The following is a 15,967-nucleotide window of genomic DNA, read 5'->3' as shown; positions in this document are numbered from 1 at the left end:
CTATTATGCCCTAGGACATCTCCATGTTAATGTCATCAGCTCAGCGTATGGCCGGTCATCGACTATGTCATCGGGGGTAGTGACGCGGTCATCGACGTGTCAGCAGCTGAGTCATTAATGACCCGTACTGCAGGGTAGCTAGAGGCAGTACTCACACACACACACAAACACACACATGCAGAACATATCTCAACACTAATACAGGGACAGAGATTACAAACTTGTTTTGCCTCGCTCTCGCTGGATCCCTGACCCTGCTCTCCCGCTCTTTCGTTCTCTTTTGTTTGGTGTGAGTGAGTCAGAGTGTGGCTGCGATATGCAAATTGGAAAATGTTGTGCAAAACCCTTTTAGCGGCAAATTGATTTGGTTTTTGACCAACTTGAAGAACTGTGGCATCTTTTAACGCTGATGATTTCAGCAGAGAAATGAATGTGCGAATATGCAGGAGGAATATGTGGGCAAGGGTTCTTCAGTAGAACTCACTTGATTCTCGTGGGGGACCCAGACCAGGCGCTTCTGTGTCCATTCCGCCTGTGTGGCCGGATCATTGTATTGGTTCCGTTCCACCGAAAGGTATTTCAGCTCGGGATCGTTGCGATCTACTTCTTCCGACATTGTAGCGGTGTATTTACTCTCTCTCTCTCTCTATATATATATATATATATTATTCTCACTCAATTCAACTATGGTTTTGTCGTTTGAGTTTTCTCGTCGTAATGTGGGTGCTATTGAGGTTTTTTAATACACACTTTTCTGTTGAGCAGAACAAACACAAAATAATGAATACGGTTTCGTTTAATTTTCACATCGGAAACACCGCGGCCATTGAGATACAATATTTTTCGCATTTATCTCGAGACGCGCGCTCTTTATCTTAGAAGAGCGGCACAAAACGGAGGCGGCGAGAACAGTTTCAAAAGGGAAGAGCGCAAAAGAAGAAAAAATATGGCCACAGTTGCTCAAGCCGGCTGTGTCTAGAAATGAACCATTAACCAGTTTGCATTCCGAAGAGTGCAGCAGGAGCAGCGGCAGAGCCGGCAGCAAACATTTTTGGTGGCTGGTTTCGGTTTCTTTTTCGAAGCAGAGCAGGTATAAGCTGCCATCATTCCATTCCTTTTCTCCCTTCTCTCTTTCCTTCTTTTGTGTACCGCTGTTCTGCGCTCTCCACATTTCAAAGCAGTTTTCCGCATATTTTGCACATTAATATTGTTTTTTATTCTCTCGTTTCACTTAGTCAGCACTGCATTTGTGCAAATTCAACTCAATTTTCACCGAAATGCACGTATTTCGATGCATTTGTTTCAACAAGCGGCGTCGGCGTTGGCATCGACATCAGCGTCAGCGTCGCCGACAGACCGGAGACTTTTGGGCGTTAAAATTATTCTACATGCATTTTATTTTTTCTTGTCGCGCTTGCTCCTCGCCTTCGGTTTTCGCTGTTTTCTCGCACTACCGATTTATTGATATATTGCTGGCAAGCTGCGTCTTGCAATGTCTTTTTATATGGAAATTGTGCGGTTTTATTTGTTTCAAGCGACAGCTGCACTTTCAGCGCACCAACACACACATGCACACACACACACACAAACACGCAGGAACTCACATTTCGACGCGTCGCACGTCGTTTCAGCGGTTGCTTTACTCACTGTTTATTGCCTTGTTGCGTTACGTTTCGCGTTCTCTCTATTTTCTCTTTCACTTTTGCCTACTCCACTATCCACTTGCTTCGTGGTCTTCGCGTTGTCTCTGTGTTTGGGTTTGACTTTTAACGATTTTAACGGTAGCACCTCTATAGTTTTCGATTTATTGTCAACGCGTACTCGCATTCAGTATATTTTCAGTATATATTCAGTATATATATACACATAATGGAAGAAAAAAAAGGGTATGAACAGCAGGCAAAACGGCCCTGAAAATGCAACCGCATGCAAGCTGAAATCCACTTTTGCTTAATATTTTCATCACACGCGAACCTCGACATTTGTCTTGGCTGTTTTTGCCCCTTGTCCTTACCCTTTTTTATAGCCCATTTTAAATTACGACTCAATTTTTCGTCGCAAGAAAGAGTGAACGATTTATCAATATGACACATTAAAATTATTAGACGAATAATTCATCAACGCCTTTTGTTACGTACATGGAATTTTTGCTTATAAAAACGAGAAAAAAGAGGATAAAAGGATAAAGTCACCCTTTTGACTTCAAGGTATATTGTTTGTCAACAACTCCGAGGTAAGGTTCGTACGAACCTTGCAATTTGCCTTGGCTGTTTTTGTTTGTTGTCCATACCCGTTTTTAAGGCCCATTAAAATATAACGACTCATTTTTTCGTTTCAGAAGAGAGCAGAAGTCTGACCGTCTGATAAAAAACGTACTTAGCCCACTTAAACCCCCTTTATTTAAACTGATAATAACTTGAACTAGACAAAAAATAATATTTACTCTTGCAGGTTCTTCATCTTTATATAAAAAAAGACCACGATATTTTTCACCTAAAGTGCTATAAAAATATTTAATCACGAATCATGCTGACTTAATTCGACTTAAGATTAGCTAAGACCTTCAGTCCTCAAAACATAATTTTATCCGATAGATGAATAAATTTTCTAGAAGATTAGCTAGCTTTAAATGCTTAATTTAATTTTATTGTGCCTAAAATAAGGTTTGAGCAAAGAAGGTCAGAAATAAAACGTAATGAAATGGACAGTGTTGCGATGAAAAATCCCTCCTTTTGTACGATAAGCGCAACTTATCGGCGCTTTTTTTTTTAAATAACAATGTTATAAAGCTGAACAAAATGTTTTTACATTTTATTTCTGTTGATTTTGATTTTATGACTATAATTATTTCGACCTTGTTATATACATAGTAAATCAGCAACTGCATTTATTAATTTCGGCATCGCAGAATTCAGAAGCCGGATAGGCGTCGAGGCAACAGGCCGGATTGTAGACGAAACAGTCGGTGGTCTGGTGCACTTCCTCTGTACCTTTTTTTTATTGAATCAATTCTCCTTCGCCTCCTTTGCTTCTTATTTCTCTCTTGCTATTTCTTTTTTATCTTTATTTTATTCAACAAAATATTCCATTTTTTTATTAAAATTCTATAAACATTTATAATCTGCACCGAGCCAACACTAGCTGACGGTACAGACGAGGGCGAACTGACGAAGTAGACGGTGGAAAACGGTCTGGAAAAAATAGAATGGAATATTGACCGTACTTTCTACCCATTCCCAGGTTGTAGATATCGTGCACTTCGTAGTTTTCATTTTGGAGCTGTTTTAGCACAATAACCTTTTTTCACCTAGTGGTGATAGCTTTTTCCACGAACGCAGGTGTCTTATTTGGGATTGTTTCTGACATCTGTCAAAAGTTAAATAGAGTTGTGTGTCAATCTTTTTGCACGTGTGACTTTTCTTGTGAAACGTATATACACGTTCCGCCGACCCACCTTCTCATCGTACTGAGCTAATCATTACAACAAAATTTTAGTTGCTTTTTCGCATCGCATCCACATCTCGCATCATGTCTTTCCATTTTGATCAAGTTTTATATTCATATAAAGCAATGCAAAATCAGCAATATGATAATAAAGATATAAAAGGGTCATTCGTTATATAGAGCGGCTATACCACGATGCATAGTTTTGGCAATTGCGGTCAGCGTACTTTTGGGCGCACAGATTAGAAAGAAGAAGGATAGATTCGAATCTGGCGGGCTAGGCCGATAGATCGACCATGGTTGCAAGTGTGTACACACAATTTTTGTACAAACACATTATATAGATAATCTCTTACGTTTTATTTGTTTGACCTTTGGGCAAAATCAAATAAAAGCAAGTATTTAAAATAAACCAGTCGAGTAAAAAATTGATTCATTAGTCGGATAAAATTATGTGGGCAGGCCTGAGGGTTCTATTTAGCTAGTAATATTCGCCAGAATATCAAAAATACGTCGGTATATTTTGAAAATAATACCGTATATTTCAGTATTTATTTGAATCGGTAATAACCGGTTGACAACAATGAGTCCCATTCCATACTTTTAAATTATGTTCTTAAATTACTATATTTGGACATCGACTTAGGGTGAATATTACCAATTATTGGGGAATATTAACACGACGCATCCTGACATTCTGTCGCAGCCGTTTCCTGCCATAATTTTCATTGGCGGAAAGCAATAATCGCGTTCCATGTTGCGGAAAAATGCAAGCAACAATGCATACCCTAGGAAAGGATATTATAGAATTGAGAAAATGTTTGTCATCCCAGGCAAAAATTTAGTCTCTGCTGCAAAAGCAAGTATTTAGAGTAAGCCAGTTAGTAAAAAATTGATGCATAAATCGTATAAAATTATGTGGGTAGGGCTGAGAGATATAGATAGCTATTAATATTCCACGGAATATCAAAAACGAGGAATATGGATTATAGAGCTTGAGTTCGTCAGTATATTTACGGTATATTTTGAAAATGCGGTATATTTTGGTATATTTCTGAGGGTAAAAAAATTATAAAATAATAAAAAATTATTTCAGCGGCGGTGAAGATGAAAATACCCGACGAGCCAGCAGAAAAAGTGATTCGGAAGGCTATTCACAACATTAAGAATAGTCATTTTCAGAAGACCTCAAGAGAAAAAAAATACAAAGCAGACAATAATGAATAATAATAAATAAAAATAATTGGAAAAATAAACAATTACAATGTATTACTTTTTATATTAAATGCATGATTTTACGTGAAAAATCATCACTTATTAAGTGCATGATATTTAGGTAAAAATCATCACCTATAAAATGCATGATTTTAAGCCAAAAAATCGTGAAAAATCATCGCTTATTAAGTCATGATTTTTCGGCAATGCTCGATGACAATGTCATCGATTATGCCCTAGGACATCTCCATGTTAATGTCATCAGCTGAGCGTATGGCCGGTCATCGACTATGTCATCGGGGGTAGTGACGCGGTCATCGACGTGTCAGCAGCTGAGTCATTAATGACCCGTACTGCAGGGTAGCTAGAGGCAGTACTCACACACACACACAAACACACACATGCAGAACATATCTCAACACTAATACAGGGACAGAGATTACAAACTTGTTTTGCCTCGCTCTCGCTGGATCCCTGACCCTGCTCTCCCGCTCTTTCGTTCTCTTTTGTTTGGTGTGAGTGAGTCAGAGTGTGGCTGCGATATGCAAATTGGAAAATGTTGTGCAAAACCCTTTTAGCGGCAAATTGATTTGGTTTTTGACCAACTTGAAGAACTGTGGCATCTTTTAACGCTGATGATTTCAGCAGAGAAATGAATGTGCGAATATGCAGGAGGAATATGTGGGCAAGGGTTCTTCAGTAGAACTCAACTCACTTGATTCTCGTGGGGCACCCAGACCAGGCGCTTCTGTGTCCATTCCGCCTGTGTGGCCGGATCATTGTATTGGTTCCGTTCCACCGAAAGGTATTTCAGCTCGGGATCGTTGCGATCTACTTCTTCCGACATTGTAGCGGTGTATTTACTCTCTCTCTCTCTATATATATATATATATTATTCTCACTCAATTCAACTATGGTTTTGTCGTTTGAGTTTTCTCGTCGTAATGTGGGTGCTATTGAGGTTTTTTAATACACACTTTTCTGTTCAGCAGAACAAACACAAAATAATGAATACGGTTTCGTTTAATTTTCACATCGGAAACACCGCGGCCATTGAGATACAATATTTTTCGCATTTATCTCGAGACGCGCGCTCTTTATCTTAGAAGAGCGGCACAAAACGGAGGCGGCGAGAACAGTTTCAAAAGGGAAGAGCGCAAAAGAAGAAAAAATATGGCCACAGTTGCTCAAGCCGGCTGTGTCTAGAAATGAACCATTAACCAGTTTGCATTCCGAAGAGTGCAGCAGGAGCAGCGGCAGAGCCGGCAGCAAACATTTTTGGTGGCTGGTTTCGGTTTCTTTTTCGAAGCAGAGCAGGTATAAGCTGCCATCATTCCATTCCTTTTCTCCCTTCTCTCTTTCCTTCTTTTGTGTACCGCTGTTCTGCGCTCTCCACATTTCAAAGCAGTTTTCCGCATATTTTGCACATTAATATTGTTTTTTATTCTCTCGTTTCACTTTGTCAGCACTGCATTTGTGCAAATTCAACTCAATTTTCACCGAAATGCACGTATTTCGATGCATTTGTTTCAACAAGCGGCGTCGGCGTTGGCATCGACATCAGCGTCAGCGTCGCCGACAGACCGGAGACTTTTGGGCGTTAAAATTATTCTACATGCATTTTATTTTTTCTTGTCGCGCTTGCTCCTCGCCTTCGGTTTTCGCTGTTTTCTCGCACTACCGATTTATTGATATATTGCTGGCAAGCTGCGTCTTGCAATGTCTTTTTATATGGAAATTGTGCGGTTTTATTTGTTTCAAGCGACAGCTGCACTTTCAGCGCACCAACACACACATGCACACACACACACACAAACACGCAGGAACTCACATTTCGACGCGTCGCACGTCGTTTCAGCGGTTGCTTTACTCACTGTTTATTGCCTTGTTGCGTTACGTTTCGCGTTCTCTCTATTTTCTCTTTCACTTTTGCCTACTCCACTATCCACTTGCTTCGTGGTCTTCGCGTTGTCTCTGTGTTTGGGTTTGACTTTTAACGATTTTAACGGTAGCACCTCTATAGTTTTCGATTTATTGTCAACGCGTACTCGCATTCAGTATATTTTCAGTATATATATACACATAATGGAAGAAAAAAAAGGGTATGAACAGCAGGCAAAACGGCCCTGAAAATGCAACCGCATGCAAGCTGAAATCCACTTTTGCTTAATATTTTCATCACACGCGAACCTCGACATTTGTCTTGGCTGTTTTTGCCCCTTGTCCTTACCCTTTTTTATAGCCCATTTTAAATTACGACTCAATTTTTCGTCGCAAGAAAGAGTGAACGATTTATCAATCTGACACATTAAAATTATTAGACGAATAATTCATCAACGCCTTTTGTTACGTACATGGAATTTTTGCTAATAAAAACGAGAAAAAAGAGGATAAAAGGATAAAGTCACCCTTTTGACTTCAAGGTATATTGTTTGTCAACAACTCCGAGGTAAGGTTCGTACGAACCTTGCAATTTGCCTTGGCTGTTTTTGTTTGTTGTCCATACACGTTTTTAAGGCCCATTAAAATATAACGACTCATTTTTTCGTTTCAGAAGAGAGCAGAAGTCTGACCGTCTGATAAAAAACGTACTTAGCCCACTTAAACCCCCTTTATTTAAACTGATAATAACTTGAACTAGACAAAAAATAATATTTACTCTTGCAGGTTCTTCATCTTTATATAAAAAAAGACCACGATATTTTTCACCTAAAGTGCTATAAAAATATTTAATCACGAATCATGCTGACTTAATTCGACTTAAGATTAGCTAAGACCTTCAGTCCTCAAAACATAATTTTATCCGATAGATGAATAAATTTTCTAGAAGATTAGCTAGCTTTAAATGCTTAATTTAATTTTATTGTGCCTAAAATAAGGTTTGAGCAAAGAAGGTCAGAAATAAAACGTAATGAAATGGACAGTGTTGCGATGAAAAATCCCTCCTTTTGTGCGATAAGCGCAACTTATCGGCACTTTTTTTTTAAATAACAATGTTATAAAGCTAAACAAAATGTTTTTACATTTTATTTCTGTTGATTTTGATTTTGATTTTATGACTATAATTATTTCGACCTTGTTATATACATAGTAAATCAGCAACTGCATTTATTAATTTCGGCATCGCAGAATTCAGAAGCCGGATAGGCGTCGAGGCAACAGGCCGGATTGTAGACGAAACAGTCGGTGGTCTGGTGCACTTCCTCTGTACCTTTTATTTATTGAATCAATTCTCCTTCGCCTCCTTTGCTTCTTATTTCTCTCTTGCTATTTCTTTTTTATCTTTATTTTATTCAACAAAATATTCCATTTTTTTATTAAAATTCTATAAACATTTATAATCTGCACCGAGCCAACACTAGCTGACGGTACAGACGAGGGCGAACTGACGAAGTAGACGGTGGAAAACGGTCTGGAAAAAATAGAATGGAATATTGACCGTACTTTCTACCCATTCCCAGGTTGTAGATATCGTGCACTTCGTAGTTTTCATTTTGGAGCTGTTTTAGCACAATAACCTTTTTTCACCTAGTGGTGATAGCTTTTTCCACGAACGCAGGTGTCTTATTTGGGATTGTTTCTGACATCTGTCAAAAGTTAAATAGAGTTGTGTGTCAATCTTTTTGCACGTGTGACTTTTCTTGTGAAACGTATATACACGTTCCGCCGACCCACCTTCTCATCGTACTGAGCTAATCATTACAACAAAATTTTAGTTGCTTTACTTCGCATCGCATCCACATCTCGCATCATGTCTTTCCAATTTGATCAAGTTTTATATTCATATAAAGCAATGCAAAATCAGCAATATGATAATAAAGATATAAAAGGGTCATTCGTTATATAGAGCGGCTATACCACGATGCATAGTTTTGGCAATTGCGGTCAGCGTACTTTTGGGCGCACAGATTAGAACGAAGAAGGATAGATTCGAATCTGGCGGGCTAGGCCGATAGATCGACCATGGTTGCAAGTGTGTACACACAATTTTTGTACAAACACATTATATAGATAATCTCTTACGTTTTATTTGTTTGACCTTTGGGCAAAATCAAATAAAAGCAAGTATTTAAAATAAACCAGTCGAGTAGAAAATTGATTCATTAGTCGGATAAAATTATGTGGGCAGGCCTGAGGGTTCTATTTAGCTAGTAATATTCGCCAGAATATCAAAAATACGTCGGTATATTTTGAAAATAATACCGTATATTTCAGTATTTATTTGAATCGGTAATAACCGGTTGACAACAATGAGTCCCATTCCATACTTTTAAATTATGTTCTTAAATTACTATATTTGGACATCGACTTAGGGTGAATATTACCAATTATTGGGGAATATTAACACGACGCATCCTGACATTCTGTCGCAGCCGTTTCCTGCCATAATTTTCATTGGCGGAAAGCAATAATCGCGTTCCATGTTGCGGAAAAATGCAAGCAACAATGCATACCCTAGGAAAGGATATTATAGAATTGAGAAAATGTTTGTCATCCCAGGCAAAAATTTAGTCTCTGCTGCAAAAGCAAGTATTTAGAGTAAGCCAGTTAGTAAAAAATTGATTCATAAATCGTATAAAATTATGTGGGTAGGGCTGAGAGATATAGATAGCTATTAATATTCCACGGAATATCAAAAACGAGGAATATGGATTATAGAGCTTGAGTTCGTCAGTATATTTACGGTATATTTTGAAAATGCGGTATATTTTGGTATATTTCTGAGGGTCAGGCCATATATCCGCGGGCGGATGGGCGTCCAAGAAAAAACAAACATTTGGCACTTAGAAGTATGCTTTAAGCTGAGAAACAAATAAAACAAGCGACAATGCGACGCTCAATCAGCGAAACAGAACATTCCGAATCGGACCTGTCCTCCGGCGCCACAACGGAGAGCAATTCCAGCGATTCCGAGCATTTGGATAGACACCACAGCAGCAGCAGGGTCCACGACTCCACCACCGCCAAGCGAGACAATGTCATGCTGCCCAGGTGAGTCAAAGTGCAAAGTTCCCAGTTGAGTGTTAATGACGCTCTACTTAATCTTATCTTATCACCAATCCACTGGACGAACAGGCCCTGGGCGTCGAGTGGCGGTTGGATGTGCTTTCTGATGCCGCTGGCCTTGGCCTCGCGCTTTCTAAACGCTCCGACCTGCAAGGAGCAGGTCCATCTCCATCTGATGTTGACGGTGACAGCCGCTGGCATGTGCGTGGAGACACTCTGCTTCTTCGTGTACTTCTTTGCGGACACGAGCATACTGGCCAAATGCATCATCAGCCTACTGCCGGGAACATTCACCGCACTTGGTTTCGGCCTCTGCCTGGGCACTTCCGGTTGTTTGCTGTGTTCGCGGGGTTCCTGATGATAGCTGGCTACCAGCACTTTTACATCTGCATGATGCGTGGCTTCTCACGGTGCTTCACCTACGGCGAGGCCTCCATTCTATTCCAAGGTCTTATGCTGTTCGTGATAAGCGCCACTTACCGGCTCTACGAACTGTGCTCCGCGGACGCGGATGCCAAGACCTTTTGACCGACTTAATCTTATAATGCTGGTGGGTTTAGGTGATCATTCATCCACATCTAATCCTGTCTAATCAGAATCAGAGCCCACTCTTTCACAGAATGCTTTGATGTGGCTGCTCATTCTCTGCGTGCTGGTGACCGCAGTTCCACGACTGCGTGGGCCTATTCCTTTCTACCTGTTGCTGGACCGTCACCAGTCCTCTGCCTATTGTGGCTCTGCTCCAGTTCATCTTCAGGAACCCTAAGCGACTGCAAATTATAGGCTTCTACCTGGTGCTCGTTCTATTGACCGGCGCCACCATCACCTGGCAACTGCGGCACACCGTTCAAGCCAACACCCGAATCCGTAAGATATTCCACCTGTTGATAGTGCTTGTCTTCGTTCCAGGAGTGCTCTTTCATTGCACTCTACTGTACTTAGCCACGGGCATAGCGCTGGCGGCATTTGTGGTCCTGGAGCTGATGCGACTGCTAGAGATTCCTCCATTTTCGGACAGGCTGACCGACGCTTTCCACTCGTTCAGGGATGAAAAGGACGCTGGGGTTCTGGCGCTGACCCCGTTCTGCCTGCTTATTGGATGCTCCATGCCCCTATGGCTGACTCCTTGCCCCTGCTCCGGAAAAGATACTTTGATCCTGCTCTCGGGCATCCTGGCAGTGGGCGTGGGCGACACCGCGGCCAGTGTGGTGGGCTCCAAGATGGGACGCAACATGTGGGGAAGTGAGTAGTGACAGGAGAACACTCCCATTGAACTGCTGACTAATACAACGTTTTCAACTCTTGCAGATTCCTCACGTTCCCTGGAAGGCACTATCGCCTTCGTGATGTCCATCCTTCTGTCCGTCTGGTTGCTGGAGGCGACCGGTCTGCTGGCCATGACACAGGCCAAGTGGTTTGCAACCATTTTCGCAGCCATCAACTCAGCCATGGTGGAGGCCTTTACCGACCAAGTGGACAATCTGGTGCTGCCCCTAGTCTTTTATATACTCGTTGGCCTGGCCTGATTCTGATCTCCTTGTGAGTGCATATACATATACATGCATATTGACCAACACTAATTATGGGACTGTACTTTTATTTACGGTCCATAGGATCTATAACAAATTATGTAGGTATCAATGCATATATGTATACTTACATACATATGTACATATGTGTATTTACAAACATAGTTTCTGCACATAGGCATAAATATTGAATTATTTCTGCTGCTGTACAAAATTTTGAAATTGTATAATGTATTCCTGAACTTGTTGTATCACATTTCGAATGGGACTGATCTTCCCCGAGAATCGTTCCACTTTTGGGATTTTGCGGCTACACGTTTTGCGCACGTTCCACACTTAACTTACGACTAAAAACATATTAAGGTATGGTATTCATTCAGCTGCAACCCGGTTGCAGGGCAAGACACCTAGACTGGAAAATGAATGACATGCTGGACTGCATTTAAAGGAACATTATGACAAGAACAAAACACTGGTTGCGGCCATCCAATGCGTACGAACTCCACCCGACTACATCTGGGAGCTCTGTCCATTGTACCCATCGGTGGCCCTGTCTTAAAGCGGCTCCTGCGTGAAGTAATCGTGCTCTAGGCAATCCAGGGCCGAGGGGCGCATGTTTATGTCGTACGACAGCATTTGCTGGATGAAGGACATGGAGGAGGGCATAGATTAGTATGTTTATCCAGACGGAGAGAGCAACACACAAAGGTACATTCAACAGGTCATCGGAGAACTCGCACAGGTTGGGGCAAAAGTCACGTGGCCGCTTGGGAAGGCGGTGAGGGAAATGCTCCCGTGCCACAGAGATGGTTTTGGGCCATTGCTGATCTGTGGGTCGGCCCGTCAGCCTACAGGGGAGAGATGGAAACAACAGAGATTTAGATATAAACTTGATACACATTTAATTCGATACATACTCGAATATACGATCCAGCTGGTTCTTCTCTGATGTGCACGGGAACAGAGCCTTCCGGTTGAACATCTCAAAGATTATGCAGGCGGCACTCCAGAGATCCACGGAACTGTTGTAGGGCTGGATAAGAAGTACCTCGGGAGCGCGATACCACAGCGTAACAACCACTGATGTCAGCTTCATTTCGGAGTTGTATGTTTTGGCCAGACCAAAATCGGCAATCTTCAGATGGCCCTGAGCGGAAACTAGCAGATTCTGCGGTTTCAGATCGCGGTGGATGATGCGATGCGAGTGCAGAAAGTCCACGCCGGTCAGGAGCTCCCGCGACAGACGCTGCCAGATGGGATCGTTTGGTTACACAGTTTGACTAATAAAGGTATTATGCGTAATCACCTGGATTGTGGTGGGGGACATGCCTGATTTGGGCAGGCGTTCGATGAGGTCAGACAAATCCTGCTCCAGGTGCTCAAAGACCAGAAGAATCATTAGTTGTCCGTCGCGCTCCAGAAACTGGCATACTTCGAACAGTCTGCAAGAAGAGGGGAAATCAGATATGAACTTTTTATACCCGATACTCAAAATGAGTATTGAGGTATATTAGATTTGTGGTAAAAGTGGATACGTGTAACGTCCAGAAGGAATCGTTTCCGACCCCATAAAGTATATATACTCTTGATCAGCATCAATAGCCGAGTCGATTGAGCCATGTCTGTCTGTCCGTCTGTCCGTCCGTCCGTCTGTCCGTCCGTCCGTCTGTCCGTCTGTCCGTCCCCTTCAGCGCCTAGTGCTCAAAGACTATAAGAGGTAGAGCAACGATGTTTTGGATCCAGACTTCTGTGATATGTCACTGCTACAAGAATATTTCAAAACTTTGCCCCGCCCACTTCCGCCCCCACAAAGAGCGAAAATCTGTGGCATCCACAATATTGAAGATACGAAAAAACTAAAAACGCAGAATCATAGATAAGGACCATATCTATCAGATTCCTGAATCTGGATCAGATCGGATCATTTTTATAGCCAATAGGAACAAATCAATTTGCAGTGGCTACGCAGCGCCCGACGTCACGCTCAGACTGATTTTCTGTCTCTCTCGCACGCACTCTTTGTCGTGTCGTTTAATATTAGCGGCGTCTGCCGGAGGAGAGCCATACTGACTTAGTATCGGGTATAAATGTAGAGTTGCGGTGTCCGCAGCAACTCACAACGTTCCCTCTCGTTAATTTTCGATGCTTGCTCCGATCGGCAGCCAATCGAGGGATGCAGGGAAAGTTTCTTATGTTTTAATGGTTGTTTTATATAAATTTAAATTGGGGGGAAATTGGAGTGTTTGACAACATTGTTTTTGTTTTTGCTTTTTTTGTTTCATTGTTTATGTTTTTTGTCGTTATAAAATGTTGGTTTTGTTGGTTTACGTTTTTAATTTAAGTATGTATAATAGTTTATATAAAAAATAACAGAGAAATTATATAAAAGAAACATTAAATATAATCGTTTATTTTGCTCATCTCTTCTCCGTCCTATTCTCGATCTTGACCTAATAATTAACGCGTCAACTGCCCAAATCCTCGCCATCTAATGATTCATCCTGCACCGATGAGCTGTCGTCACCGCCGCCGCCGCCCCCACCACCGCCTCCTCCGCGCTTCGATGAAGGTGTGCCCGTGAGCCGGCTGGAGCTGAGGCCCATGCCGCCGGTGCGTCTAAAGGAAAGGGAGACATACAAGTTGCAGGGTTTACAATATATAGTAGAGGATGGTTCTGGGTAGACGTGCAGTGCATGGGGGAATACAAAAATAACAGAACAGAGGTTGGAGTTGCACGAACTAAGTTCTATTTAAAATAGGAGTTTGAACGGCATTAGTTCGCACTGTTGGATGATTTTGCTGGATGGTGTGTTCCTAACATGCAGAGAGAAGTACACAGAGGTGTGGTTGCTAGGTTTTCTTTGGTTTGGAGTGGATTCTGGTTCACATTCACTGGGTCTGAGGATCTGACTATGGATCTTGGCCAGCAGCACTTACAGCGCCTACGAGAAAGAAGCGAAACGATTCGAAACCTAATGCAGACCCTCACAATTTATAATGAGTGCGGCATCCTTTTTGGGCGAATAGGCCTTGGCCTTTTCGGTCTCGGCCACTTGGATGGAGCTTAAACCAAAACAATAAAATGTCAAAACAATATAGGAAGAATCTGAATCCCGGAAGAGAGCGAAAGAGAGACATAGCGCTAGAGACTTCCCCCTTCCGTCACAAAACCCTTGATCGAACAGGGATCTGCACCTACCGTAGTTCAGTTTTGAGTGAGTTGATCTCGCGGTTCATGGCCTCCTGCGATTCAATCATATCCTCGCACTCGCGCTGGTACTTGCGCTTCTGTGTCTTCTCCTTCTGCAGTTCCTCCTCCGTCTCGTCCAGAATGCGCTTGAGCAATTTAATGCGGCTATTCAGCTGTGGGAGCAAAACGAATCCTTTAGTATTACTATCGCACAGTCAGGAACGGTCGGGTTGCTTACCATTTTCTCCTTGTTCTGGTCGACATGTCTCCGCTCGTCTTCGATGTTCATCGTCAGCTCCTTGATCTTCTTGTCCATCTTGCGGTTGGCCTTCTGCTGTAGCAGTCGCTCCTTGCCCTCGTTCTCCAGCTGCTCCTCCAGATTGGCGATTTTGGCCTCGAGCGTGGCGATGGTGGCCTTTACCTTGGGACGTTGTGCCGGCTTAATCTCGGCCAGCTTGGCCTTCAGCTCCTTGTTCTGGCGCTCGAGCAGGGCACGTCCATTCTTCTTCTTCTGCGAGTTGGACTTCTCGTTGGCTAGCTCGGTGGTCAGCTGCTCGATCTGCAGCTGCGCCTTGCGGCTGCGGTCGAGCAGAACCTCCGAATTCGACTGCTCCTCCTCCAGCTCCTCCTCGAGTGTGGCAATGCGGGCCTCCAGTCGCCGCTTTTCGTCGACCATCAGCGATCCCTTGCTGGAACTGTTGGCAATCTCCTCGGCAAGCTCGTCGCGCTCCGTTTCGGCCGCCCGTCGGGCCCGCTCCGAGCTGGCCAAATCCTCGGTCAGCTGAAATACTTCTGCCTCCAAGGCCTTGACCTTGCGCTCGGCCTCCTTGCTCTGCGCCTGCAGCTCCTCCTTGGCCGCCTTGGCCTCCTCGGCGTCGCGAAGCTCATCCTTGACTTGTGCTTGCAGCTTCTTGGCGTGCTTCAGGGCATCCTCCTTCACCTTGTTATGCATCTCCATCGTGGTCTCGATCTCTTTGAGGTCGCCCTCCAGCTTCTTCTTCGACGCCACGGCGGCCGTTCGCTGCTTGCGCTCCTCATCGAGCTCCGCTTCCAGATCGCGCAATTGTTTGACCAGTCCTCGTCGCTTCTCCTCCGCCCCCTCCTCCTTGGCCAGCAGGTCGCGCTCAAACTGGGAGCGCAGGGCCTGCATATTGACCTCGAGACGCAGCTTGGCATCCTCCGTCAGCTGGAGGTCGTCCTCGAGCTCCTCGTTTTGTGCTTTCAGCTCGGCCAGCTGCGACTCCAGGGCGCGCTTTGCCTTCTCAAGCTCGTGGACGTTCTTGTCGGCGGTGCCTTGGGAGTTGGCCAGGTCGTCTAGCTCGTTCTGGAGTGTCTTGCGCTTGTTCTCGAGATCTTCGATCTTGTCGAAGGCCTCGTCCAGCTCGCGGGACACCGACAGCACCTTGGTCTCCTTTTCGCGCGCCTCCCGCTCTGCAGTGTCGCGCTCCTGGGCGATCTGCTGTGATATGGCTTTCTCCTCGGCAAGGGTCTTGTCGAAGTTCTTCTGCTTCTTCTCCAACTCGAGCACCTATGAGGGATTGGGGATTAGCAAAGGCAGTCCTTCAAGGAACTATGACGAGGG

At 43.4% G+C, this 15,967-nt stretch overlaps 1 protein-coding gene, 2 long non-coding RNA genes and 2 pseudogenes across 5 annotated transcripts; 3 read left to right on the top strand and 2 right to left on the bottom strand.

The window, feature by feature from the left end:
* Nucleotides 1–2,115: 2,115 nt before the first annotated feature.
* Nucleotides 2,116–2,708, top strand: LOC117191782. The gene is made up of 2 exons (XR_004474074.1): nucleotides 2,116–2,207; nucleotides 2,339–2,708. It is a non-coding gene; the product is annotated as an uncharacterized LOC117191782 (long non-coding RNA).
* A 1,179-nt stretch (nucleotides 2,709–3,887) lies between these two features.
* LOC117191775 (myosin heavy chain, non-muscle-like) lies at nucleotides 3,888–6,652 on the bottom strand. 3 transcript variants are annotated; one of them, XR_004474063.1, is made up of 3 exons: nucleotides 6,491–6,652; nucleotides 5,375–5,640; nucleotides 3,888–4,295 (listed from the first exon to the last, which is right to left on the bottom strand). XR_004474063.1 is itself a non-coding variant. In XM_033396547.1 (3 exons), exons 2-3 carry the CDS (start codon nucleotides 5,504–5,506, stop codon nucleotides 4,170–4,172), a joined length of 195 nt encoding a protein of 64 aa, XP_033252438.1. In that variant the 5' UTR covers nucleotides 5,507–5,640; nucleotides 6,491–6,641; the 3' UTR covers nucleotides 3,889–4,169. The 3 variants fall into 3 exon arrangements, 1 of the variants encoding a protein (XP_033252438.1); XM_033396547.1 differs by having other exon boundaries at nucleotides 3,889–4,232; nucleotides 6,491–6,641; XR_004474064.1 differs by lacking the exon at nucleotides 3,888–4,295 and adding an exon at nucleotides 4,531–4,631 and having other exon boundaries at nucleotides 6,491–6,648.
* A 304-nt stretch (nucleotides 6,653–6,956) lies between these two features.
* LOC117191784 lies at nucleotides 6,957–7,583 on the top strand. Its single transcript, XR_004474076.1, has 2 exons — nucleotides 6,957–7,082; nucleotides 7,214–7,583. It is a non-coding gene; the product is annotated as an uncharacterized LOC117191784 (long non-coding RNA).
* A 1,801-nt stretch (nucleotides 7,584–9,384) lies between these two features.
* LOC117191769 lies at nucleotides 9,385–11,246 on the top strand (annotated as a pseudogene).
* The window catches only part of LOC117191766, a 55,865-nt pseudogene continuing 51,144 nt past the window's right edge, over nucleotides 11,247–15,967 (bottom strand).

This window comes from Drosophila miranda (assembly GCF_003369915.1).
Source record: "Drosophila miranda strain MSH22 chromosome Y unlocalized genomic scaffold, D.miranda_PacBio2.1 Contig_Y1_pilon, whole genome shotgun sequence".
Classification (NCBI taxonomy): Eukaryota; Metazoa; Arthropoda; class Insecta; order Diptera; family Drosophilidae; genus Drosophila; species Drosophila miranda.
This window is presented reverse-complemented; position numbering and strand designations above follow the sequence as displayed.

What these genes read in the sequence shown, in the direction of transcription:
- LOC117191775 (XM_033396547.1), bottom strand. Translation starts at nt 5,506, where the DNA reads ATGTCGGAAGAAGTAGATCGCAACGATCCCGAGCTGAAATACCTTTCG. An exon ending in GGGTGCCCCACGAGAATCAA is followed by an intron (nt 4,233 to 5,374) that starts GTGAGTTGAGTT and finishes ATCCTTTCCTAG; the next exon opens with GGTATGCATTGTTGCTTGCA.